The sequence below is a fragment of the Dipodomys spectabilis genome, unplaced genomic scaffold, assembly GCF_019054845.1.
Source record: "Dipodomys spectabilis isolate Male_0828 unplaced genomic scaffold, ASM1905484v1 ptg000329l, whole genome shotgun sequence".
NCBI classification, from domain to species: Eukaryota; Metazoa; Chordata; class Mammalia; order Rodentia; family Heteromyidae; genus Dipodomys; species Dipodomys spectabilis.
In genome coordinates this window covers 705,518-733,312 of record NW_024871006.1, presented here as the reverse complement: position 1 = coordinate 733,312, position 27,795 = coordinate 705,518, and the positions used below count along the sequence as shown (strand labels likewise).

General features: G+C 38.7%; 1 protein-coding gene across 4 annotated transcripts in view; it reads right to left on the bottom strand.

Moving 5' to 3' along the window:
* LOC122094945 (ABC-type organic anion transporter ABCA8-like) overlaps window positions 1–27,008 on the bottom strand; it is a 55,662-nt gene extending 28,654 nt beyond the window's left edge. For all 4 annotated transcript variants that reach the window (XM_042665464.1, XM_042665465.1, XM_042665466.1 and 1 more), the window contains exons 1-18: window positions 26,858–27,008; window positions 23,556–23,661; window positions 22,498–22,702; window positions 21,958–22,122; window positions 20,544–20,647; window positions 19,375–19,601; window positions 17,977–18,118; window positions 17,289–17,474; window positions 16,392–16,536; window positions 13,078–13,246; window positions 11,189–11,247; window positions 9,186–9,296; window positions 8,379–8,554; window positions 7,268–7,387; window positions 6,877–7,015; window positions 6,071–6,161; window positions 2,552–2,691; window positions 553–672 (exon numbers count right to left, since the gene is read on the bottom strand). In XM_042665464.1, the coding sequence (XP_042521398.1) occupies window positions 553–672; window positions 2,552–2,691; window positions 6,071–6,161; window positions 6,877–7,015; window positions 7,268–7,387; window positions 8,379–8,554; window positions 9,186–9,296; window positions 11,189–11,247; window positions 13,078–13,246; window positions 16,392–16,536; window positions 17,289–17,474; window positions 17,977–18,118; window positions 19,375–19,601; window positions 20,544–20,647; window positions 21,958–22,122; window positions 22,498–22,702; window positions 23,556–23,651 (2,395 nt within the window). In that variant the 5' untranslated portion in view covers window positions 23,652–23,661; window positions 26,858–27,008. The remainder of the gene's footprint in view (window positions 1–552; window positions 673–2,551; window positions 2,692–6,070; window positions 6,162–6,876; window positions 7,016–7,267; window positions 7,388–8,378; window positions 8,555–9,185; window positions 9,297–11,188; window positions 11,248–13,077; window positions 13,247–16,391; window positions 16,537–17,288; window positions 17,475–17,976; window positions 18,119–19,374; window positions 19,602–20,543; window positions 20,648–21,957; window positions 22,123–22,497; window positions 22,703–23,555; window positions 23,662–26,857) is intronic.
* Between the last annotated feature and the right edge of the window lie 787 nt (window positions 27,009–27,795).

Genomic DNA, 27,795 nt, shown 5'->3' with positions numbered 1-27,795 from the left:
TCAAATTTGATGAAAAAATACTAATCTACACATGCTAATCTACCCACGACATGTGTGGTAAATATAAACATATTCATCTCTAAAGATACCACACTCAAACTATCAAAAGCAAAGAACACCACCTTTGTAATAACTATAAACACTTTCAAAAACACCACACAACAAAAAGCAAAGGACAAGAGAACGTTAAAAGTAGAGAGAAGAAAACAGCTTTTCATATACAGAGAACTTTAGTAAGGTAATAAGTCCTGCAGGCAGAGGGATGGCATACAAGGTTTATGAAGAAGGAGACTTCACTAAATGTTTTGTCTGAGATTTCGGACTATGATGGGATCAGCAAGCCTTACATGAAGGAAAACGAGCTATTTTACATGACAAGCAATATTGGCAGAGGGTGCATCTCATCTCTGTCCCAAGCTGTCCAAGAACCATCTTAAGGTTGAGACTCCACATTTTAAAGTCACATATTTGAAATGTTGTCTTCTTGAGATATTGATTGCCCTTGAGGTGTTGTGAATGATTGGGCTTAGTAATTTTGTGCATTTTATTTACCCAGTTCATCAACTGCGGATTTTCCTTCTAGTTTCAGGAACACTTCATTCAGAGTTGTCATGGATACCCCATAATTCTCAATTCCCAGGCCAGGAGAGTTGTCAAGATCCTTGTACAATTCTGAAGAATACACACATAGCAATAAATCAAAACAGCAAAGATCATGAAGAAATTTAAGAAGTCTTCAACCTAAAAAGTACAAGCATAGTCAATGTTACCTGACATATTTTAAAATTTAACATTTCATAATAAGTAATCTCATTTATATATTATTTTCTGTTTTTCATTATGTGTATGGCTTAAATCTCCCTTCCTTCCTTCCTTTCTTTCTTCCTTCCTTCCTTCCTTCCTTCCTTCTTCCCTTCCTTCCTTCCTTCCTTTCCTCCCTCCCTCCTTCCTTCTTTCCTCCTTCCTTCTTTCTTTTTAATTTTTTTTCTATTTTTTTGTCAATCAGGGGGCTTGAACTCAGGGCCAGTGGCTCATACCTGTAATCATAGCTACTCAGGAGCTTGAGATCTGAGTATCATGGTTCCAAGTCAACTTAGGCAAAAAAGCCTGTGAGGCTCTTATTTCCAATTAACTTCAAAAAGCCAAAAGTGGAGCTATGGTTCAAGTGGTAGAATCTAACCTTGGCACAAAAGCTCAGGGACAGTGTCCAGGCTCGGACTTCAAGCCCATGGACCATCATAAAACAAAAAAAAAGTTCTCTTTCTGATAAAAGATGAAAAATAAATATAAGACTGAAGACCAAATAGAGAATGAAGGATTGATATGGGGTTTCTTAGACTAGTAGAAAAATGTGATGGTAATAGTTTATTCTTTAATTAAATCACAAAAATATTTGGAACAAGTAATTATTCATAAGGCTATGAATAATGTTTTTGCCTGTCTGGGTTTGAAGGAAGATGGTTGATTAAATGATGCCTAGCCAGGCACCCGTGGCTCATGCCTGTGATCCTTGCTACACAGGAGGCTAAGATCTGTGGATCCCAGTTCAAAGCCAGCCCAGGAAGGAAAGTCTGTGAGACTCTTCTCTCCAATTAATGATGGAAAAAGCCAAAAGTGGTGCTGTAGCCCAAGTGGAAGAGCACTAGCCTTGTGCAAAAGGAGCTTAGGGACAGTATCCAGGCCCAATTCAAAGCCTAGAACCAGCAATAAATAAAATAAGTAGATAGATAGATAGATGCCTGACTGTAAACCTAAACTTTAAGTTTAGACAATCCGAAATTTCACTCTGAGCTGTCTACTTGATCAAGAGTTTCATCTGGAATACTCTAACAACCAATACAGAAAAGATTTATGATTTAAACAGCTAATGGAAGTCACATGCTGATTAAGCTTCACTTTACCTAAATGTTTTTTCTTTTTAAAAAAACCACCAAATTTCTTCTAAATTATAACAATCTTAAAACGTATTACTTAGGATTTAATTAACACATTGTTTAATGCTTCTAAGGACTTGTGCTCTCTCCATAAAATGTGCCACTGTATGACTATATGGGGTAATTTCATCATACAGATGGCAAAGTTAATTTTCTCCTTCACTCAACCCAGGTCCTCAGAACAGCACCTGGCACTGACAACCTGAGCGAAAACCTATTAGCTTGGAAAACCTGATGTTACTATATATATATATATATATATATATATATATATATATATATATAAAAACTTGACTAAGAGAAATAGTCTTGTGGGTGTTTTACAGACATTTAACCATTTGTGTTCATGTATGGTTGTAAATACTGGAATATTCTGCTATATACTGCAAGAAGAAAGAAGGCTAAGAGGTCTAAAAAAGCCCAAACCTTACAAAGTAATTTAGATGCAATATTTCTCATTCTGTATAAAATCATCATCATTTTACTATTACTTTGATCATGTTTCAATATCTGAGCGTATTATAACCTCAATAAGTGTTGGTTACAAAAATATCTTCATTATTATTTTTAGTGAATAATATTGACATAGTTGACTTCATTACATTCACGTGTATTACCTGGAAACCTACAGGTTGTTTCTAAGGGTAACGTATAGACCAGCTTTCCTTCACTTTCTGCTGATAACTTGGCATTGGGGATGTGCTGTTTAACAAGAGATGTAATGTTTTCCCGAGCACATATTTCCTTCAACTGCAAACTAATATATATGTATATAGAAAAAAGAAAGGCATGTTATTTGACATAGTCTACAATGTAATGAAAATAAATAACTCATTTTTATGTAGGGGGGGGAAGAAAGTAAATAAAAACGAGTTGCAAGAAAGGTATTGTGCAGGGATGAAGTAGGGTGATGAAAAGTGCATCAAACAAAAGAGGGAAAGCAAAGACTCAGCAATCAGAAATGCCAGTCAGTTTATTCAGGGTTTGGGACATAGAGGTACTTAACTATAGACTAGAAGAAATGCTAAGGATAGCTCAACAATCAGCAATGCAAAATTAAGAACATTGAAGATTATGTTGCAAAGAAGTTCTATTTGGCTAAGTACATTAAAAGGAAAAGGGAGTTTTCATGCCGAACAGATTCAGTTATTTATTTTCTTTACCCAATGCACGTTTAGTAAGTTCCTAGTATGGGACAAACATTATACTAAGTGCTGAGGTACAAGGTGACCAGGAAAGCTTTGCCATGCTCTTATAGCATCGTTAAGCCAAGGGAGATAGGAAGTAAAACAGATAGGTAAAATGATTATCACTGGAAGAGTGTGGGTTTGAAGAATGGGGATCTCTCATTTCAACGTGGTGGTGCTAATTCCAGAACTTTGACTAAGATCGGACTACCACATAGAAAAGTTTATCCATTCAAAAACACCACAACTATTGTAGAAAACCCCCCAAAACAGATTTATTAGTCATAGTTATAAAGTATACAGTAGATAAACCACCAGTAGTAGCAGTATTTTTAAATGTGTTTGTGCCATTTGAGAAGAATTTCACCACTAGTAACATAGAATACTGGTTCTTCACATCTAGATGTATATTCCATTCTGAAAACATTTGACCAAATGCTTGTCATTTATTTATTCATAAAGCATTGAGGGAGTTAGGCACAAATGACCATGGAAAAGTTTTTTTCCCTATGGTGGTGAACCCCCAAATAAAAATAAAGATTTCAAGAAGATGTGTGGGATGTTATGTGGACTTCACGGAGGGCATGGTGTCCTCCCTTAAAGGAGCTTATGCCCTGCACGGAGAAGGTCAGTAACCTTTTTCTGCTGGCAAATACTTTTGGGATTTGAGGATTATTAAAGCTCTGTCACCACACTTGCGCCTTGAAAAACAGTATATAGGCAATATGCAGGACAATGAGCCAAACTTCTCCAATCAAACTTTACTCACAAAAATAGGAAATAGGATGGATGTGGCTCATGGACCACAATTTTTTTGACCTCTGGTTTAGAAGAACATGTAGTTGTTATGCAATGATTGTGCAGAAACCTTTGAGGTGCCACGAACCCTGGCCAGGATGGTTCAGTTGGAGAACATCATATGGCATGCAGTATCCCAGGCCATATCTCAGTTATGGTCTATAGCCCTTACTCACAACCAGGAAGTGTTAATATCATGAAGGAGAAAAGGAAATGAATTCCAGAGTTTAGTTATTTCCAAGAAGAGATTTGAAATGAATGCTTTGGGGGGAAAAACATATCAAGATGTTACACGGGATTGGAAAAATAACAAGCTATCCATAAAATATGATTCAAATAACTACGCCTTCACCAGGTAGACGTGGAATCAAGGGGACTGCCAGCCTCAGGAAATGCCCTTCAAATGTGAAGTGCAGGCCATGGTAGGACATACATAAGGCAGTATGATCACTTCATCTTAAGTTGAGGATGTTGGCTTGAGTAAGAGAACATAGGGGAATTGTGAGATTTGGGGGCCACACTGGTATTACTTGGCTACCCGGTTAGACTCTGGTAGGCAAAGTGGGATCCTTGAAGGAATTCTTTTGTTGTGATTTTGTATTATCATTATTTTTGTTTCTTTTCAAAAGAATATGTAGCTGAATGCTAGTGGCTCACACCTATAATTCTAGCTACTCGGGAGGCTGAGATCTAAAGATCATAGTGTGAAGGTAGCCCAAGGAGGAAAGTCTGGGAAACACTTATCTCCAATTAACCACCAAAAAAGCTGCAAATGGCACTGTGGCTCAAGCGGCAGAGTGCTAACCTTGAGCAAAAAATGCTTAGACACAATGCTCAGGCCCTGAGTTCAAGCCCCAGGTTCAGCACCAAAAAGAAAAAAAAGGATTAAAAAATAAGTGATATAAATCATAAAAATGAATCAACTAACATGAAAATTAAAAAGCAGTTGAAAACATGGAAGTGGACACTGGACACTGGATTTTAACTTATCAATACCTCGGCTTGATTCTTAGCTCTAACTCTTATGAATCTAGTGTCTTGGTTTCAATGTTTTCCCCTAAGTGTCTATGCTGAAAATTCAATTCCAACACAGATGTTGTGAGCTGAGACCTTTGAGTGTTGACTGGATCTGACTTCAAGACTAGATTAATGCTGTTGTCATTGGAGTGTTTAGTTACTGCAGGAGTGGGTTCCTGTCAAAATCATGAGTTTGCTCTTCCCTACCCTACCACGTGTCTTCTTTCTCCTTCCACTATGAAATGATGTAGCAAAAAGGCTTTTTGCCAAGTGTGGATTCCCCAATCTTCAGAATTGTAAGAAATGGACTTCTGGTGTGTGTGTGTGTGTGTGTGTGTGTGTGTGTGTGTGTGTGTGTGTGTGTGTGTGTGTGTGTGAATTACTCAGTTTCAGGTTTTCTGTTATGGTTGCACCAACTGGACATTGTAATCTCATTTGTAGAGTGAAAATAACAAGAATTCCCTCCCCCCAAAATAGATTTAACTGACTTACAGATCTGTAACTGCTCCTTTATAATAACAATAAAAAATTAAAAAATAGATATAAGTAACATAATATGAAATATCACCTCTTCCAGTCACTCAGTAAATAGCATCTCAAATACGCTATGATACAAAATAATGATAATAACAAAATGAGGGTGGAAAGGAGACAAATGGGAAGGAGAAGGAAGAGCTGGAGGAATGTAGGCAAGTAGGTTACTTAAGAAACCATAATATAGGATTTGAACTCACATCAAAAAGAAAAAAAAGAAATTATAGCACCCTGAGCAAGATTTGATGAGGGTCGTGCAATGTGTCTTTCAAAAAAATTTTCCTTGATCGATATCTTCCTTACCCAACAATGCATTGTGGATGAATTTTCCATCTCACTTATCTAGACTTTCATTGTTATTGCATATCATATATATTATATATTCATTGAGAATAACAGATATTCTCAAACACCAAATCTGCTAATCAATACCAGCGATGTGTATGTTCTGATTATATCACCCGACAGATACATATATACCCATGTTCAAGTGTGTATAAGAGAAGGTTTTCCCGAGTGTTGGAATGCTTGCTTCAAGTATCATGCTTTAGGCTAGTCCAGGTACTAGTCCTGTACTCCAGCCTCTTCTAGTGGGCCTACCTTAAGTGATATCCAATCCCCCACCTCTTCTTCAAAAACAAAGAAGATCCTGCACACTTCAGCTTCCCTTTCGAGAGGAACACTTTCCTATCTGAAAAAGGAGAAGCCAAGAAGAAAGGTTGCTACCACATATTGCCCGTTCATTTCTGAGAAGAATACAAGTTGCCTACTCTTGTGATATAACTCTGTCAGATGTTTTGTCATGCTATAAACAAGGTATAATAAAAACTCAGCGAAATTAAAATACATTAGTTTATGAATCTTGGGCTGATAGTTTCCTGTCTAACTCATTAGGGAGGTTACATTAAGTGCCTATAGTTTCTATTATAGAGGAATATCAGATCATCAAATATTAAAAGCAAATTGAATTTTTCAAAATTATTTATCTCAGTTCTGGGTTAAAAAAATGATTACCTTAGAATGCAGTCTTCATAAAAAGTGAGGTTCCAAAATCTTGGAAAGATCAAGGGGAAGGGGGACATTGTCCAATAAAGAAATAGAATCTTTACCTGGCTTATGTAACTGTAACCCCTCTGTACATCACCTTTATCATGACAGTACGTTTTTTAAAAAGTGCATTTTCTGGCAGAGCCTACTTCTCTGTGGTCAAAGGCTACAAAATGTGCGAGATACACTGAGACAGCTAGAGGTAAAAATAAAAATGTCCTGTTCACAGCATTACCAGCCGTTTGGATCATGAGAGTCATTGAGGTGACCAGCTTTCAAAATACAGCAGTTCAGATACCAATCCACAGCTCTCAGATCTCTTGAGTTCTCATCATGATATGAAGGGACCCAGCAGTTACCAGCCAGGATGTCAGCCTCATCCATGAACTGGGTACTGAAGAGGATCACTCGATCTGCTTTCCGTTCCTTCAGAAGATTCCAGACTCGGTGCCTTGAGATGGGATCCAGCCCGGCGGTGGGTTCATCCAGTAGGAAAATCTAGAGAAGGGGTGGTGGATATATACACACAGCATCTTCCCCTAAGGCCACTTCCTCCAGAAAACAAGGCAGAAATGGTATTATTTAGAGGTGGTAAAACATAGTGGTTAGGATTGTGCTCTTACACGGCATGCTCCATGATATATATCTATGACACCTGCCCTTTGGAATGTGCATATAAGAAGTTTGAACGATGGAGGAAAGTTTCATTCTCTGAAGTTTGAATGCGCCTGTAAATGCCCTCTGACTTACCTGTGGATCTCCTAAGATGGCAATCCCAAAGCTCAACTTTCTCTTCTGCCCTCCACTCAAGTTCTGAGCCAGGACATCCTGGATATTTTTCATTTCCAATTCCAGCAAAACTCTGTTTACCTAAACAAACAACCAATATGTATGTCACACACTAAGATGTCTCACTTTTTTTTTTTGGTCAGGCATGGGGCTTGAACTCTGGGGCTGGGTGCTGTCCCTCCGCTGTTCAGCTTAAGGCGAGTGCTCTACCACTTGAGCCACAGTGCCACTTGTGGTTTTCTGAGTGGTTTATTAGAGATAAGATTCTCACGAACTTTTCCTGACCCAGTTGGCTTTGAACCATGATCCTCAGATCTCAGCCTCCTGAGTAGCTAGGACGACAGGCATCAGCCACCAGCACCCAGCTGTCTCACTCTTTTTTAAAATTCATGAGTCCTAGGCTGTAAGGTGTGAAAGTTGGCAGCATCTAGATGCTGGAATCTAATTGCCCAGGTTTGAGTAACACTCCATGTTTGCCTACTGGGTAATCTAGCCAACAATCTAGGCAGCAAGACAAGTGACTTGTCTAGAACTTCTGTTTCCACATACATAAAACAAGAATAGAGCTGGGCTCCAGTGACTCCTGCCTGTAATCCTAGCTACTCAGAGGTTGAGGTCTGTGGGTTGTGGTTCAAAGTCAGCCCAGGCAGGAAAAGTCTGTGAGACTCTTATCTCCAATTAACCACAAAAGCCAAGACAGGAGCTATGGCTCAAGTGGTAGAATACTAATGTTGAGCAAAAAAACCTCAAAGACAGCATCCATGCCTCGAATTCAGGCCCCAGGATCGGCATAAAAACAAATAAAACAAACAAGCAAATAGAAAACACGAGGATACCAGAAGTTACCTCCTAAGCTTGTCCTGAGGGAAAAATGAATTTTAATGGTTAAAGTTGAAGATAGGACTGTCACATACATGCAAATATTAACTATCATTTAAGCTAGCTTTTCCTGTCCAACACTTATACACTGATTTGCACACAGATCATTTAATGGGTAAAAAAAGTCGAACTCTAGTAGGGATGGGCTTAATTCTCATTCGAGCCATGCATTTGTTCTAACCTATCTGCTTACCTCCTGATCCACTTCTTGTGGCAGAATACCTCTAATTTTAGCAAAGAGCCTGAGGTTCTCTCTCACAGTAAGGAAGTCAAACTGCACATTGGACTGGGGACACACTCCCACCATCTGGAGGATGTTTTCCAGTTCAGCTGCGTCTGAGAGTTCCTTGTTGTAGATGGTCACAGAACCTGTCACAAAGGCCACATGTGCACATCAGCACCATGAGCGGATTAAACCCTTGTCAATCAAAATTGCCATTAGTTCTACTTTAGATAGCTGGTTTTATCTTCAAGGTTTAGGCAACTCGGGCATTACAAATGGCTCATTTTCTGGTAAGGCATGCTGAGAAAGCTGTCCTCTTCGAGTTCCTATTGAAAGCATCATGTCTTGATGAACCCCTCACAGTTAGAGAGGACATTGTGACTCATCCTTTCTCTGCCAGGCTCAAGGAGACCACTGGGAGAAGACTCCCAGGCTAGCTCCCCCCGGAAACAAAAGTCCATATGGGAATAGAGGTTCAGGTCTCCATACTAAAGCCTGGGATTTGTGCGTGGGGCCATGTGAGTTCCCCAAAGCCCCAGTCACTTTCATCTAGAACAGAAAAAACTACCAACCCTCAGATTCGTGGGGGAAAAAGGAAATGTTTACGTTCTCCATCTGCCAATTAAACGTTACAAACTATTACAGCATGATACTATAAACTTCCACTTCTTTTTGCCATAGCATCTGTGTTTCTGGTTAATAATACAAAGGGTTTTTACACTGGCAGCTGATTTATTTGCCAATCTGACATTGGAAGTAAAATAAATGAGCTCTTACCTTTGGTGGGAACAGACAGGCCGCTGAGCACATTCAACAGTGTTGATTTTCCAGCACCACTGTGACCAAGAATTGCGGTGATCTGACCTTCGTAGATGTCCAGTGCCAGGTCTGGGAGGGGAAAAGGAAAGAGGACAAGAGTAAACTAAGAGGGGAGAAAGGAAGGAAACGACAGACACCGCAGATTCTATTTTGGAGCCAAAATAATTGTTACTCTCTTGAATAGTGGTGTTCCTACATTTTGGATGTTCTGGGTTGTTACTGTCAAAACAAAAATAACTTGTTTCCTTTTTTCTTTCTTTCTTTTTTTTGTCAGTTGTGAGGCCTGAACTCTAGGCCTGAGTACTGTCCCTCAGCTCTTCAGCTCAAGGCTAGCGCTCTACCACTTGAGCCACAGCACCACTTCTGGCTTTTTCTGCTTATGTGGTGCTGAGGAAACGAACCCAGGGCCTCATGCATGTGAGACAAGCACTCTACCACTGAGCCACCTTCCCAGCTCCAAAAAAAAAAAAAAAAAAAAAAAAAAAACTTTAAAAAAGTAAACTTGTCTTTCAAAATATCCTTTCTAGAAAATTTTAATGACTTGTTTTTTTCTTTTTTTTGTGGCATTGGAGATTGAACTCAGGTCCTCACCATCACCAGGCGGGAGCTTCAGTACTTGAACCACACTTCTAAGCCTCTTTTTGTGCTGGTTATTCTCAAGGTAGAGTCTCACTTTATGCTGGGCCACCATGGACGTCTACCCTCTTCCTTGTGTTTCGCTGAGTCACTGCAGAGAGAAGGTGCATGCCAGCATAGCCAGCCATCGGTGGTCTTTCCACAGGCGGGACAGCAGGTGCATGCTACCATGCTTAGCTATTGGTGGAGATGAACTCTCGGGACTGTTATGTCTGGGCAGCTATTGGATCAGGATCCCCTGCAGCTCTACCTCAGAAGTAGTAGGAACACAATGTCTAATGACTTGTTTTAAATGATTGAAACATGTTTCGTACTATTGGGCTCACTGACAATGCCTGGCATAGGACAGGTGGATATTAATATTTATGGAATATTTATTGGATGGGAGAATGGACCCATAACTAAGTATCATATAAATATAACTATATATAGGACACATATCACATATATACACATACATATTATCTATAACATCATATATAACATAGAATGTATATAGATATAGAATAAAAACCTTTTTTTTGTCGATCATGGGGCCTGAACTCTAGGCCTGAGTGCTGTCCCGCAGCTCTTCAGCTGAAGTCTAGCACTCTACCGCTTGAGCCATAGCACCACTTCCAGCTTTTTCTGCTTATGATGCTGAGGAATTGAACACAGGGCCTCATGCATGCAAGGCAAGTTTTAAGGGAAAAAAGCCCTGGATATCTTTAAGCTGCATTAGTATTAACATAGAATCAATTTTAAGCACATCTAATTCTCAGTGGGGTTTTTTGGCGGGGGGGGGGGGGGCTGTTGTTTCTGGTCAGCACTGGGATTTTTAACTCAGGGCCTCAAGCTTGTTATAGCTTAAGTGCTCTGTGTCTTAAGCCACAACTACAGCTCTATTTTTCCTTAGTTATTTTTTCAGATAGAGCCTTACATTTCTGTTGGGGACTTGCCTTGGACCTTGAACTATGTCTTCTGCATAGCTGTGACTACAGGCACCACCCAGCATGTCTATCTTGTTTTCCGGAGTCTTGGTAACATTTTTTTACTCATGCTGGCTTGTAAGTATGATCCTTTCAATCTTTAACTCTGGTGTAACTGGGATTATAGGTGTGTACCACTTCATCTGGCCTTAAAAACTCTTTTTTTCCCTTCTAATTTTCATAAAGTAGAAGTTAAGTGCTGAAAGGGAACTTATCATGTGACTCAAATAACTTTTCAAATCTGCTCCTAAAAAGGAAACTAGATTGAATTTAAGTCAGAAAGTTAATATCAACCTATTAATTGCTTTTTTTTAACCTTTCAAAGCTTATCAATGTATTAATTGCATTTTTTTTTACCTTTCAAGGCTTCTATTTTATCAGGTTTTCCTTTATATTCTTTGGTAACATTTCTGATTCTGGAAAAAAAGAAAAACTGTTTCAGGGGGACTTTTCTGCAGTGTGTAATTCCAGTTTGCTCGGCAGAATTGGATGAATCTGAGTTTTCAGAGTAAAGAACAGCTGGGTCTTCACTCTTAAGCTGTCACGTGACAAAATCAGCTGGAATCCTGCCTCCCCTCCCTGGCCACACATCAGCTTGAAAACATTGTACCTAGGCAGCAGAATGTTTTGATTCCATAGATTGGGACCACAAAGCTACAGAAGCCAGACCAGGAGATGACCCGGGCATCCAATACTATAAGGATTATCTGAACCACTGGGGCAGGTTGGGGAAACTTTGGTTGTTTTAGCTTAGGTTTCCAGAGGTTTGTTCAGACAGAGGAGGAAGTAAGGAAGAAAGGCCATGAACCATACTAATTGACTGTAAGTATTTCAATGACCAACCCTACTGAGTTTGTCCTTTATCTACCACTTGGTTTCTCCATTAATCTTAACCAATGTATTTCTTCTATGCAAGTTTCTGTTTTCACAACCTGAAATGTATAATGTGTTGGAGGGTTAAGTGGCATATTTCATCATGGATGTGAAGTGCTTGGTTTCTAGTGAATATCCAACGAGCACAGGATGACGTTGGTTAAATGATGAGAAAAGCAATAAAATAGAATGGAGCTGACACCTGCCTTATGCTACCATAGATCCGGAACCCTACACACTTGATCTGTATGGTGTTATTCTACCAGGTAAATAGAATCCATATGGTAAATCAAATTTATACATTTTGTCATCAAAGAATACTTTAGACACAAATCTACTTAATTAGGCTTTCTCATTTCTATTTTGATCCCATTTAACTGTCATTTTATAATTGGATAGAGTGCTGGAAAGATCAATCAGAAAAACAAGGAACATGGGGGGAGAGAGAGGGAGAGGGAGAGAGAGAGAGGGAGGGAGGGAGGGAGGGAGGGGGAGAGAGAGAGAGAGAGAGCACAAAAAGGCCACTGCTTTGCTCTAAACTGCTCAGCTGGAGACAAACTTAGCTAGTGAGGCAAATAAAGAATAGGAAAATGAGGTGCTGCTGGTGGCTCACACCAGTAATCCTAGCTACTCAAGAGGTTCCAATCGGTACTGGAAAGAAAGTCCTTGAGATTCTTATCTCCAATTAACCACAAAAGGCTTGAGGTGGAGTTGTGGCTCAAGTGTTACAGTGGTAGCCTTAAGACACAAAAGCTTAGGGACAGTTGGTAGGCCCTGATGAGTTCAAGCCCCAGGACCAACACACACAAGTAGATAAATTTGGACCAAAATAAGATGAAAAATGAAATCAGCTGTAGAAGTTGCTGCTCACAGGGGACTGACATGTGTTAACAATGATGGTCCTTGAAGACTTCTTTCCTATTTTCTTATTTGGAGAGAAGAATTCCCCAAAGGAGGATATGCTTAGCTTCCTGAACCCCGTTTGTGATTATCTCTTGACCTTCTCTCTCTTCCTCCTCCCTACCATTATCTTCTTCAAAGAGACAAAAGGAGAAAAGGAAAGAGAAGTTTAAAAACATAGAAGAAAAGCTGATAATAACTAAACAGGGACAAAGCATGAAAGAATGAAGAGAGGAGGGAAGTTAAGAATGGACGAAGAAACAAGAGGTGAAAGATGAAAAGGGTCTTTGTTGGTTATTTCTTGTGAATGTCATCAGCATAACCCTTCAAGGATTTTACTTTACCATAAGCTGGGAAATGCTGGATAGAGCACAAAGCTAGACACAATTATCTACATAGCCCAACAAAAATGCCACTTGCCTCAAGTACTGTATCCCTAAGCATGGCTGGGTCTTCCTTCACATCTTCCTTACCTGATGCCCTCTTTCCCATGGAATTCTGGAGACACTGGTTCAAAAGAGTCATTCAGTGAGGAATCAGAATCTACCACATTGTCCAGTGTCATGTGTTCAGGCTTTTGTTCTGGTGACCAAAATGAGGACTTCAGGAAAAACAAGGGTGGATATTGATGTCCATATTCATCTACAAGACCAGAAGACAAACATTTGGTCAATCACCGTTTTCTGTGAGACTCACTCCCATGAATGTAGCTTGGCAACACATCCTCTTTGTGGCTAAACCTGAACATAGGATCTGCGTACACTATCTTGCTGACATGTACAGCTACATAAAGAAAACCATCACTAAGATAGCTCCTTGCTAATAATAACTTCCATAGGAAGCAATAAAATCATGCTTGAAATTTTTTCCAGAGGGAATTTCAACAAATGCTCTTTTTTTTTCCTTAGTCACCACCAAAAGTGAGATACTGGACTTGAAAATGCAAAGATATGTGACAGCTGCTGAATTTTGTCTAGGAGACTAGTTGTCATTATATTAAGCAAAGGAAGGAAGCTGGGTGCCAGTGGCCAATACCTATAATCCTAGCTACTCAGGAGGCTGAAATCTAAGGATTGTGGTTCAAAGCTAGCCTAGGCAGGAAAATCCATGAAATTCTTATCTCTAATAACCTATCCCCCCAAAGCCAGAAGTGGCTCACATGGTAGAGTGCCAACCTTGAGAAAAAATAAAAGAAATTCAAAGACAGCACCCAAGCCTTGAGTATAAGCCCCAGGGCTAGCACGCGCACACGCGCGCGTGCGCGCACACACACACACACACACACACACACACACACACACACACACACACACACATGAAGGAGATATTGTTGGATATAGAAAACAAATTTTTAAAGAGTAGATTGAGTAGTACTTAAGAAAATAAATGACACACTTGTAAGAAAGTGGGAGTGTGCCTCTTTCTGTCTCCCTCTCTCGCTCACTGTCACACACATACAATACAAAACAAAAAGTCACAAAGCTAAAAATGTAACATTATTCCATAGAGCTTCATAAAACATTTATAACTGTGCCATTAAAATAAATTTGAAAAAAAGACTTAAAGAAGATAAAATAACAGCAGAAAACACACAAAATAAAAGGTAAATTGATTAAGCAAAGTGATTTCTAAGAAGATACCATTGTGCCATTGCAAGTATAGTGACATGTGTCTGTGAACACACTGCTCACAAACACATTGCACATGCAAAGGCATACAGCATAAAATGGAAGCCTGGTATTTGAAGAAGTTGAAGAAAACAAGAAGGGTTTGTAATTACAAGGGTCACATTGGCAATGTTCCTAATATAACAAGAAATGAACCCAGTTTGCCAACCCTTTGTGGTGTACACAAAAGTCACAGCAATTTTGTCATAAAAATCAAAGCCAAAGGGGAAAATAGTATTTAAATATAGTAGTAAGGGATAAGAATATGTGTAAGCAATGTTTTTTCTGTGGGTCACAATTTTTTTATCCCTGCTACAAAACAAATGACAGCATAAGGTAACTATTGAAATGACTCTGTATAAAATCCTATCAGCCCCCAATTTTAGAACATGACATCTCTTATTCTAAAAATCAGAAACAAGGATCATTCTTAAGAGATTATCTAAATATCACAATTAATTCACGGCTTCCCAAGCTGATTCTCTTCTGACTGCCCTTTTTTTCCATCTGTCTTTTCTGTGTGTAGATTTTTTGTTTATTTTTATTTTATTTTATTTTTTTTTGGGTCCGGTCATGGGGCCTGAACTCTGGGCCTGGGCGCTGTCCCTCAGCTCTTCAGCTCAAGGCTAGCGCTCTACCACTTGAGCCACAGCGCCACTTCCGGCTTTTTTCTGTTTGCTTATGTGGTGCTGAGGAATCGAACCCAGGGCCTCAGGCATGCAAGGCACGCGCTCTACCACTGAGCCACCTTCCCAGTCCCTGTAGATTTTTGTTTATTAAGGAAGGGACCTTGAGGTTCTGTCTTGAATGGGAAATGCAGTGGGGAAAGATGTAGTCCATCCTTGCCACTGATTTTACAAGGAAGAGAGATAGTGTCAGCATATTCAGGACATTGCTACAATTGACTTAATGCCGTATTTTTCCTGAGGAGGAATGTGTGGTGATAGTGCAGTCATCTCCTTACAGACACTTAGGTTGGTTCTATTATCTTGGATGGTGTGAACAGTGCTGCAATCTCTCTGGCATGCTGATACCTTATTCTCTAAATTATATTTTATTATCTCTCAGTAGTTGTACCAAGGGGCTGGCATACTGATTGCCTTTCCATTGAATAGGTGCCAAACAGTGAGATTTCATGCGGCAATTCTCTTTGTAATGTTTCAAGCAACCTCCGAACTGTCTTCCATAATAACCGTATACCTACCCCAAAACTGTTTGAATGAAATGGGAGGCCACCATGTGCAGTGAATAGGCCAAGCATAAAAAGATAATTGCAGTATGCATACTCATGTCCTAGAATTGATAAGTCCCATCTGAATCTCCCTTCGGTGAGAGCTAAGCTTCTTATTCCTTTCAGTCTCTCTGTGTGGCTCTTTATGTGTAGGCAGGACTCAGAATTAGCACACTAACTAGTTATACATAAGCTGCCATACGTTTTGGTGATTACCAGATCCACGTAGGAACAAGCTGCCCAAACCTCCCCTTGACAACACCAAGCCATATCTCAGAAAAGAGTGAGTTCAAACACCAACCAGATACGATACACATAAGCTTTAATTCTATGTCTTTTTTTGTTTGTAACTTGTGGGGCTTGAACTCAGGGTTGGGCTTGGTCCCTGAGCTTCTTTTGCTCAAGGTTAGTGCTCTACCACTTTGAGTCACAGTGCCACTTCCAGTTTTCTGGTGGCTAAATGGAGACAAGATTCTCATGGACTTTCCTGCCTGGGCTGGTTTAGAACCAAGATGTTTAGATCTTAGCCTCCTGAGAAGCTAGGATTATAGGTGTGAACCACTGGCACCCAGGTTGGCTTCAATTCTTAACAGCCAAATGGCAAAGGAATGGGAGGGGTGATATTAATCAAGATTTGTCAAGCACATAAATGAATGTGTTGAATTGAAACCCCTTCATACCACTATCTAAAGATTATTAAAAAAGTAAATTTTGAATAAAATAATAAAAAGAATACTAATTTGGCTAATATATCCATTATCCATTTCCTTCTGTTGATACCCAAAGTGGTTTTTTTAAATATATAAATAATGTGTTCATTGTTAAGAGATTTGTGTCAGAAAATAAAGCTAATAAAATGATATTGTACTTTAATTAACAGACTACTCACTTGGCAAAATCTTCTCAAAGTACATCGTCAATGCCAGGTAGAGGAATGTATCAAATGCCAGCATGAAGTTTGTGGCTATGATGAGATTTGAGCTGCTTGGGTCAGGAGATGCATTAGAATTCAAATCATAATCCAAGTGTAACATCTGAGGATTAAAAATATATATTAATGGAAATTAGATTTATGATAAAATTTAAGCCAAATCTAGCACAGGAGTAAAATAGCTACTTACTATCTCATGCCAGGAATAGGAAGTTAAATAAGGAGATTGTCTATAGCCTCAGTCTTTTGAAAAGTATGGACATATGAGCAACTATCATGCAACTTAATAGTTGCCATAATTTTAAAATACCCACATGCTAAGTGACTTGGAATGTTCAGAGGAGATAGGGTAAACATGGCAAAGGTATTTGAACCTAAACTTAGACTTTTTCAATAGAACTTAGTCAAAACATAATATTATCTGACAGTCTTACACAAAGGGGAGTTTTCACTAGGGGGAGAAAAAAAGAACCATTGGTGAGTTTTACAAGGAGCCAATGGGTAAATGTTCAAGTCAATAAGTGCTTCATAATCAACAATGTCTTAACTACTGCTACTTAATGATTGACGTTACCCTTTAATTGGATGTAAGGCAAGTTGAGTCCAATAAGAATCAAATAATCGGGAATATGTTTTTAAGGTGAAAAAAATGAACATTGTCTATTGCAAATGCTTTCTGAAAGTCTTATTTTTCTGGGCTAAATATACTTCCAAAGCGTTCAAAAGTTCATCCTTGTAAATTCAGAGTCCACATGTGGGTTTAAAATCTCCCAACCTGGAGCGTGAATGTGATGGCAGACTGTTGAATTCCAGAGGAAAACAACATTGGTGGTAAACAATTAGATGGAGTCTCACCTGGGACATCCCAAGCATGAAGGCGAAGGGACTAAAAACGCTTAGAATCCACTCCAAGGATACAGGAAGGTATCTGTACAATGCGGTGAACCCCAAGCTCCCCCAAAAGATGGTGAGAAGGAACACAAGCTGGCCGGTGAGGAAAGACTTCTTTACCAAGACGCTCATCAAGAAAGCCAGCGCTATCTACAATGAGAGAAGACCCTGTCATGATTTTTTCTGAATCATTAGTAACACATTTGAGAGGATCTGATAAACAATTATAGTTACATTATTTACCATGAATATGCAAAGTTTTTAATTGTAAGTGGTACCAAAAATTGGCATTACAAAATTCTATACATCAAATAGCACTTGTCTATAGACTTTTCACTCAAATAGACCAGATAAGAAACAAATATGCAGAGTAATGACTTCATTGGAAGCCAAGCTAGCAACTTGATTTTGTGATACAAGAATAGAAACTAAGGTTTCATACATGCTAGGCAAGTGATCTATTGCTTAGATCATTCCTCTTGCCCTTTTGTTTTGTTTATTTGTAAGGTAGGGAATCAACTAACTTTGCCTGTGTTGGTCTTGAGCTCTAAATTCTCGTGCCTTTACTTCTGAGGAGCTATGCCACCAGGCTGGGCTCCCAACACTTGATTCTTCGGATAAGAGTTAGACAGGGAAAGATTTATTAACTCACCGTGGACAATCCATAAAGAAGAAAGAGGGTGAAGACTATCATGAAGTCAGTCATGACAAAAAACTGGATAGATTTGATCACAAGTGCCAAGCAAAGGGCCATAATGAAGATGAAACCGGCATAGAGCAAACCCCAGGACAGCCTGATGTGTAAACAAAATACTATTTTAGAATTTCATGTGCAGCTGAATAGGAGACCTGCAATCCCATCGAATGTCTCTGTTTGTTCATTGCTTCATTCATTCATTCACGGCCCCATTCAGCAGGAATTTATTGAGTGTTCTACCGTAAGCAAACACACTGTGAAAATTCTGGGCAGCATTTGTTGCAAATTGTAAGTTTTCTTTTTCTTATCATATGTTTCAGAAACCCACACACCTGTGCAGGTGCAGACACACATGAGTCAAAGTGAACAAAGGAATATTAGGTTGCCCATCTCATCTTTCTCTGGCTATATATATCAACTAGTCTTACTTGCTTTTGATTCTACACATCTCCTATTAAGACAGAATTTTTTTTTCAAAATCCCATTTCTTTTGTTTGAGAAGAATTTTCCTTCGCTTATCAATTTTTTTATCTGTTTTACAAAAATTGTAGAAAGGCATAAAGAAACAATGACCATTTAACAATAAGAAACCAAACTGCTATAAACCCCCACATTAACATATAACACATAAAGCAGTTATTATGTCTTGGATAATGTTTGAAGGACTTAGTAACTATGAAGTTATCTGGCTTTTCACCCAATCTCCATGCCAATTTCTCTTTTTTAACTCATTTTCTTTCTAGAGACCCTAGTGAACAAGTATATTAAGTAACTATGTTTCACATCTCGATGTTTTGCTCTAGAGTTTCTAGATTTCACTGCTTGGCTACATTTTCCTTTGATATTAATTCAATAGAGCAGTCAATACTGATTTCTAGGATTTTAGTGCTGGAAGAAACTCTAAGTCCTAACTTGTAGCCACAGGCTTCATCCATTAGGCCCTGGGTCTCCCTTTCTCCCTCTAGACATCACTTCCTGACTCTTTCACAAGTTCTCAGAACTTTTTCCATTCATACTCCTACTTTTTAGTCCCAAAGGAGCTCCTCATCCTTGAGCTCTTTTGTTCCATTCAATTATGTCCTGGCCACAATTCTATCTAGCCGAGACATCATTGTGTAACTTTCCTACCACTCACTCCAACTCCTAACTCACTCACCTAACCCAGTGCTCTTTCTTTTAGAACCACAGCAACACCCAACCCCAGCCTGGCAAGTGTTACGCCAGGGACAACACATTCCATTCATAGGGATAATGGAGAGAGGCTAGAAAGTCATTCGATACTTTGAAGATGTCTGCTTGTCTTTTTTTTTTTTTTTTTCATTTATCGATTTCTCTATCCTACATGTGACTCACCAGAAGGCCAAATCTCGAAGGCCCATCATTTTCATCAAACCCTTCATCTTTTTCCTCTCTCTTGTAACATTGACAGATGCATAATAACTGAATGGGGAGAAGGCAATAATGCAGAAGAGGATGAAGAAGTCAGTTGTAACTCCTCCTTGACCGATGAAGGGATGTACCACCATGAACTTCCCAGTGACTGACATCAGTTTCTCCATCACAGAATGATTGGTTGTGACCTGAAGGCAGGCAGTAAACAAAAATGGTGCATCAATGAAGGGCATGCTCTATTTTTAAAAAGTTGTTCTTGTTTAAACCATCCCCTTTCCTAAGAATGAGTAGCTAGCCTGTGAGCATCTGATGCTCTCCTAAATTCCTACATCCGACATCTTTGAGCTGTCCACAGGTTGTTGAGTTTCCTATGTGTTTTATTAGTTGGCACCCTTTATTTGGATCACGTTATTTGATTGAAATGCCTTTTCCAACCTTATATATATATTGGATTCTATAACTCCGGGTTTGAGTCAAGGTTTTTTATAGGGTCTGAGCAAGGAGACAGGGGTTACATGTGTTTAGTATGGGGCAGGGGTGTCTGTAGACATGGGCAGAGAATAGGGTAAGTATTCCCTCATCCAAGGTCTCATGTTTTTAAATATTCAAACAGCTCTATATCTGTCTTGCCCAGAAGGTTTGACCTTCACAAGATACAGCTTTTAGTCTTCCAATCTCTTAACTCTTTTCTGGCTTACAGCTTGGCCTCAGAGCCTTATGGGCTAGGTTTACCATGGAATATTTACAGTCAGGCTCAGGTCGGATTGTCCTGTCTGTGTCAGGCTGTCGGTGCATAGCTTTGATGGCTTGCTCCATGTCTGTATGTATCTGGGTAAACAGGGTGGGGGCCAATCTTTCACTTCTAACAATAAAAAATTTATATACTAAGTATATATCTGTATACTTAGATTCCTGACACAGATTGGTTCAAGTAAGAGCCAGGTTTTCTTCTTAGAATATTTATCTCCTCATGACATTTAGCATCCTCAGTAAACTTTGACATAAAGACATGAATGAGTGAATGCAAGAACAAGCCCATTCATTTGTATTTTCTCCCATGAAACATTTAGTGCCTTGAATAGCATTAATTTGCCTTGAACATTAGTTTTCATTGAACATTTTGTACTTACTTCAATAATGGCAGCATTAATGGCAGCTTGAAGAGCCACAAAACCTTCCTTCCAGAATATTGAAAGTTGACAGTCAATATCTTCATTTATTTCGACACAATGAGCTTTGTGGAAAGAAATAGAACCCATAACTTTCACTGAGTTATTTCCTTCCTCATAATAGGAAATGGCTTTCACAAATGTGAGAAGAGTATCATTGAAAATGTTTTTAGAACCTATTATGCATTGTGAAATACTTAACTAACGCTTTGTTCTAACATGAGGTACAACACAGAAACGTAATGGACAAATATGAAAGTTTGAATTCCCTTCAGTCATGTTGATCAGAATGTACTTCAAAGACAAAGATTTTGAAGACAAAGTTTGTTGAAGTTTTAACTGCCTTAAAAGTGATGTTCTTCAGTAAGATGAAATGAATACAGGTATGAATGCACCGTGTGTTAAGACTTCTCAAAAATATTATGAACTTATTCAAATGATACTTAATAATGTAAAATATAAAATGTAATACATATAAAACATAAAATAAGATACAGTGATGTGTTTGCCCTAGTACCTGGCTCTAACCAGCTAATGAGTTTCCTAGGCTTTGTGTTTAGATGTTTTTAAGCTCTCACTATGTTTTCCACTCCATATTATTTAACGTTTTGATTGATTTAACATTTGACTTAACAGTTCATATTTTCAGTTTTACTGAAAAGGAATGTACTCTGCTTGACTGACTCTCCTGACTCTCATTACAAACTCTTGACTGTGTGAGGGAGAGTAAGTTTGTATTCGGAGATATTCTATCTTTGTTTCCTGTGTGGAAGATTGCTCTTTTTAGAGATGCTACTCTTTCTATAGTTACCCTAGTGCTGGACCAGCTAAAGACCACTTTATTTGAATTTACAATTAGGATAACATCATAAAGAACTACAATCCCAGGAAATGGTGAACTCAGAGCTATAATTTCTTACATTCATTATATTCTTACATACACATATACATTCTTATATTATACATACATATATATTCTTACATACATGATAATTTCTTCATTCAGAACCCAAAAGAAGACAGATGAGCGTCTTTTTCTTCTTTCTCACATAAAGGGCTTTTTAATTTGTATTCTTGCTAAATATATCAAATCTCCAGACTCCAAATTGACATAAGAAACTCAATTATGTCTCTGACCTAAGGTCTTCTTATCTGTTCCTATGCATACATGCATGTATGTAAATGCACACATAAATAATAAGAAACTGTCCCTCTATGTCCATATAGCAATATATAGAACACATACGTATAGCTCAAAAATGAACATCCACTCTCACAAGGGTTGTCTAGTTTGACATGCTAACAGCTATCCCCATGAAAGGCTCAAAACATAATTGAAATTGAGAATGATGGAGTTATATCCTTGAAAAGTTACCTGTGTGGTCTCTGTGCTCTTTCCTTACTGGGATTCTTTTCCCTAACACGAATTTCAGATGGTAGGAGTATGTATCAGTGAAAATGACTCTTGCTATTTCCTCATGGTAATTTGCTGTTACTTCTTTAATACTTTCTTCATCAGACATTCCAAAAACTTCTCTGCCTGCCATTAACGGAAGGGAATATTATTTTTTTGTTTTTTAATATATATTTATATTGTAAAGATACTGTACAGCTGGGCGCCGGTGGCTCATGCCACCTATAATCCTAGCTATTGAGAAAGTTGAGATCTGAGGATCTCCATTCAAAGTGAACCTTGGCAGGGAAGTCCATAAGACTCAAGATGCCAGGTTCAATTGTTTTCACTACAGTTCTTTGTGAAAGTAAAATGAAACCAAGGGCTGGTTTCTAGCAAGTCAGGGAATCCCCAAGTTTGGGAGAGATCCAGGCACAGCCAGAAGAAACAAATTAACATACGTAGTCAAAGGGAACCAAATTTGGTCACCATATATTCCTCCTGCATTGTCAGGGGACTCACCTGTCATGAAAGAGGTAGAGGCAACTTTCTTCATGATCTGTTGGGTTGTATTGGTAAGAGGAGTGTAGGCAATTGTAAATCTGGGCCCACTAAATGAATCTACTCTTCCCAAGTCCATAGAATTCAGGGAAGAAAAATCATTAACTTGATGATAGTTAGGATATATGTACAACAAAAGCAGGAGGAGGAAAGCATTCATCCATTCCTACACAAATCCAGGAAAAAGAATAGTCATGATTTCAAAGCATTCATCCACAATCTCTTTGACCTAGTTGGTCAAGGAGTTTGTCTCTTTGTAAAAACTTCAACATGTTCCCCATTTTGGAACCATTTCAAATAGGTAGAGTACAAATTCAGTGCTCATGAGCTGTTAATAGGAATTCAAATGAACTGAATTCCAGGACTAAAACTAAAGCCTGTACTGACCTGAGAATATGTGAAATGCAACCAGGCAAAGTGTAAATCATTGTCAGTAATATTACTTTGGTCACCTACTCTAGGCAGGAGGATCATGAGTTTGAGGCCAACCTGCGCCACAAACCAAATCAAAGCAAAACAAAGAGAACAAAACATTACTCAGATATACCCATCTGGTTAAAAACCAAAAGATACCAAAGATCAAACAGGCTTTGTGTCACATGGTAAGGCTATCAGTTAATGATAACTTTCTTCTTGGCACTGAATACATCTACAACCTTTGCTACTATTTTTGAGGATCATGAATTATTTTTAACAAGAAACTCAAAAGAGAAAGATGCTGGCTACTTGCTTCTGTGGTTTATTTGTCATATCTTTAGAATATCCCTATCTTAACCTTCCTTGTGAGTTTGGAGCACTTGTAAAAGTAAGACCACTGGTTTTCCAAACACTCATTGAATTCTTAATTTCTTACCAGTTTCAGTGCTTTTAACAGATTCGTGGTTGGATACTGTATCATACTGTTACACAAGGGTGTGTCATTTATTTATCCACTTATTTTCTGTGTATGCATCATTCCTAAACAGCCTATGTACTGCACAATAACAGAAATATCAAGTGGCATCAATAGCAAGTCATACCATTAATGTTTCTCTTTTCATTCTCCATTTTTTAAGGATGTTCTTGTGTAACAATGCCCACGTTTGCTGACACACGCGTATCTCTCTGTTGCCCATTTTATCCTGTCTAGTGAGAAAGAACAGAAAACATAGTAAATGCCAAGTTCTTTCCAAGTGCAAATATCCCATGAATGAGAAGAAAATATTGAATGCTGATAACTTCAGTATTCAAAACTAATGCTTAGAGTCTGGGAGTTTCCAAGTTTGCATTTTATTACACCCAGGCCATCCTCTCCTCAATATCAGACTATACTCCATCATTTAGCTGCCAGTTACTGACTTAACTGTCTTTTAGTTGTGCAATCTGCTCTACGAAAATGGGCTTAGCTCTTTACACTTTTTTCTTTTGCTAGCTAGCATTACCTTAAACTTTTCCAGTAATGTACATCTCTTAGTATTTTATGTTGCTGTTAGAAATACTTGAAGCTGGTTGCTTTAAAAGTAAAGAGGATTTCTTTTTCTTTTTCTTTTGTCGGTCATGGGGCTTGAACTCTAGACCTGGGCACTGTCCCTGAGCATTTCAGCTCAAGGCGAGCACTCTACCACTTGAGTCACAGTGCCACTTCTGGCTTTCTGGTTAATTGGAGATAAGAGTCTCACGGACTTTCCTTGCATGGGCTGGCTTCGAACCAAAATCCTCAGATCTCAGCCTCCTGAGTAGCTAGGATTATAGGCATGAGCCACCAATGCCTGGCTATTAAAAAGGATTCTTTAGGCTAACATTGTTCACCTATCTTTATCTGTCCCTCTAAGCTTTGTAAGCTGTGGTTGACTTCTAAAAGGTTTTGTCTGATACAAGAAAAATCCTTAATTGCTTTAATGCTTAAAAATCTGATAGAAAAGCTATATTTTAAGATGTGAATTAAATCCTGAGTGAATTTTCACAATTGGCCCCACAAGTTTTATTCTCACACTAAACTGCTTTTAATCTGATTCTAGTTTTGTCTCAATTTTTACTTTATTGCATATATTCTTTCAGTTCTTTTTTTTTTTTGGTCGGCTGTGGGGCTTGAACTCTGGGCCTGGGCGCTGTCCCTCAGCTCTTCAGCTCAAGGCGAGTGCTCTACCACTTGAGCTACAGCGCCACTTCTGGTTTTTCTGGTGGTTATTGGAGATAGGAGTCTCACGGTCTCTCCTGCCCGGGCTGGCTTTGAACCGCGATCCTCAGATCTCAGCCTCCAGAGTAGCTAGGATTACAGGCGTGAGCCACCAGCGCCCGGCATTCTTTCAGTTCTTACTGAACCAATAAATATTTCTTCCCTTCCTCTGTTTCCTCTCCTCTCCCAAAGATATATAAGGCATACTTACTCCTTTAATGGTTACTCTTACATTTTAGACTTTTCCGAAAAGTCTAAAAACTCCCCTGGAAACTTTGAGATATAAGTACTCTCAAAAATGTCTTTCCTGTGGGAGGAAATTGGATATCTAAGCTGAATTAGAGGAAGGAAGTTAAGAGATTCTGGAATGCTCATTGTGTTTATTATTTATTCATTTGTTGTTTATTCTATCATTATTATTTATTTATTGTTATACTGGACCAGAGAGGTTACTGTTTCACAAGGCAGGTAATGTGTACATCTCTTTTTTGGACAATATCACCCCTTCCTTTGGCCTTGCCCAGTTCCCCCCCCTCCCCGCCCACGTTATATAGTTCATTTTCAATGTAGTGTCTAGTGAGTACCCCTGATGCATTTGTTCACCCTTTGTCCGTCGATTTTGTTCCAGCCTCTCCTCCAGAAAAGATAAAAAAATTTAAAAAACAATACAACCCCCCCCTACAACAACCCAAGAATAAACATACCCAGAAAACCCCCAAAGCAAAAGCAGGCAAGACCATGTCCACTAACCGCCTTGGGTTTTTGAGAACCATCCCATCCAAGAGACAGTCTCTTCCCTTGAGAAACCCTACGATTGCCTTTCACCTGTCCATAGTGAGCCCGAGTGGGCAGGTCCCCACCTGAAGCCCTCGGTCCCCATTCATAGGACAGGATCCTGTTCAGGGCACAACGATTTCATACAGTCTAAGCTCAGGCAAGGAGGCCAGAGGCCAGTTGCAATGAAAGACACACCAGCAGGCAAGCTGAGAGGTATTGCAGAACTGCTACACGTGACTGGTAGTGAAGCTGAGCAGAGAGAGAAACAAGGAAGCCCAGGGAAAGACAATTCCAGGAAGGCAATAGCGTTAGGTCAGTGTTGAGTGAGGAATGTCTGTGGAACCCTGTAAGTCATTAGTACAGAGAATTCAGTGTGGGCGATTTTAAGGGGCCAGTGCAGGGTTGTGGAAGAGGGTGAACTGGCCAAGACAGAGATCTCTTCAGTTTAGCATCAGCTACAGCTCCATGGGAATCCAATCCCTTACACTATTTTTTCCACTTGTAAGGAATATGATTATTTTGTCTCTCCTCAAATGCTGCACATTCTGTACTTTGTAAAAAAAATACACATAATCCTAATGACAGGAATTTCTTGTTATACATATGGCAAATAGCTTACAAGTTAGAATAATTGAAGGTTTTCCTCTCATACTGTTGTCAAATTCCGAACTAAATTCTTACACTCTAAAAGCATTAAACTTCTGCTTACCACAAATAATATGTATCTGAGATACCGTTGTGATAAGAGGAAGGGACATAGTCCACATTCTGGTTCAAACTCAAGGTCTCCAAATAGGGTGTGTGGGGAGGGGCGCAGGAGGAGATCTCACAGAAAATATCTTTTTCACTAAAATTCCTAAATCCCAAGAGTAATAGGAAGGGATGATAAAAATATTTCTGTAAAGGTGGTTGATAAACACTGTTAAAACTAGAAAAACAGCTATCCCCAAATGCCTTGAAATTACTCTGAAATAGAAATAAATAATGACTGCTTCAAAACCATCACAGGCTTACAAATCCATTCACAAGATTCTAAGCTCTTCTATAATCAAATTGATAACCAATTTGAGCTTATTTCTACATTCATTCTCTCTCCTCACATGGTATAGTGATTACAAAGTTCTCAAAAACTTTTAACTCAATGTTTTTATATGCATACTATTAAACAGCAGATACCATAACACTTCAAACTGGCCTAGTGATTTTCAAAGTAATTTCAGCACAGATCTTTAGAATTTAGCTCATAAAATTTTATCATGTGGTTATAAGAAAAAAAATAAAGAAAGTAATCCAGGTCAAAAAGCAACAGCAACAATAACAGAAAGCAAACACCATTGCATAACAGAAAAAAAACAAAACACTAAAACCAACCAAATACAAGGAACTTACTTTTGAGAAATTTGAAGCAAGGAATCTAGAGACACAGTTTGTCCTCTGGTCTCTGTGTTTAGAAGACAATAGCTTTTTAATTTTTTTCCTGGGGTCTATCACATCTCTAGAATTTGCATTAACCATTTGACTTCTGTGAACCGATCCTGTGAAGTCTGCTTTCAAAAGGAGCTTATGAGCTCAGTTCTGTTCCTTCTGCCAAATACCATGCTCACGTGACCATTCTTGGACTGTTTGTCTTTTCATTGATATTCAGCCAGGCCTTTCAGAGAGCAGTCGCATTTATGGTTGGTGTCCAGGTTCTGTCATAGTATAAAGTTGCACTCTTACAGAGAAAATGCAATATTGATCAGCATTCTCTCCCTATAGCTTCCAGAAGCTTTTCTCTATAGCAAGATGACCGCTGCTGTAAGCTGATGTGGCTTAAAGCATGCTCTTTAAAAACACAAGAAGGTAAACAGCTTAATCAGAGAAAATTTTGTTGCACTGACAACTCTTAGATGTTTATTCCTGTTTCCAGTTTCACTTGTATGCAGTCCTAACTATTTTCTCATTTCCCTTGACATTTATTTTTTGACCCCTGTCTTATTTAGCAGTATGTTGCTTAATTTCCAAATGTCTGGTTTTTGTTTTTCTTTTTGGTTATTGATTTTTTTTAGCTTAATTCTATTGTAGTCTGAAACATTTTGCCTGATGTATGGGTAAGGCTTGTCACAGGATAGGGTATATATTAGTGAATATTCTATATGCACTGGAAAAGATGTGTATTTTACTGTAGTTTTTTGCATAGGTACATTATAATCAGGCCAACATCCACACTGGGCTCTAAAGAGAGTTGTGATGAGTTTGAAGTCAAGTACTTGTACATTCATAAGTTTGATCTTTTACCAAAGACATCGATAGCAGAAGATCTGATTAATTACATTTTTGTATTTTTA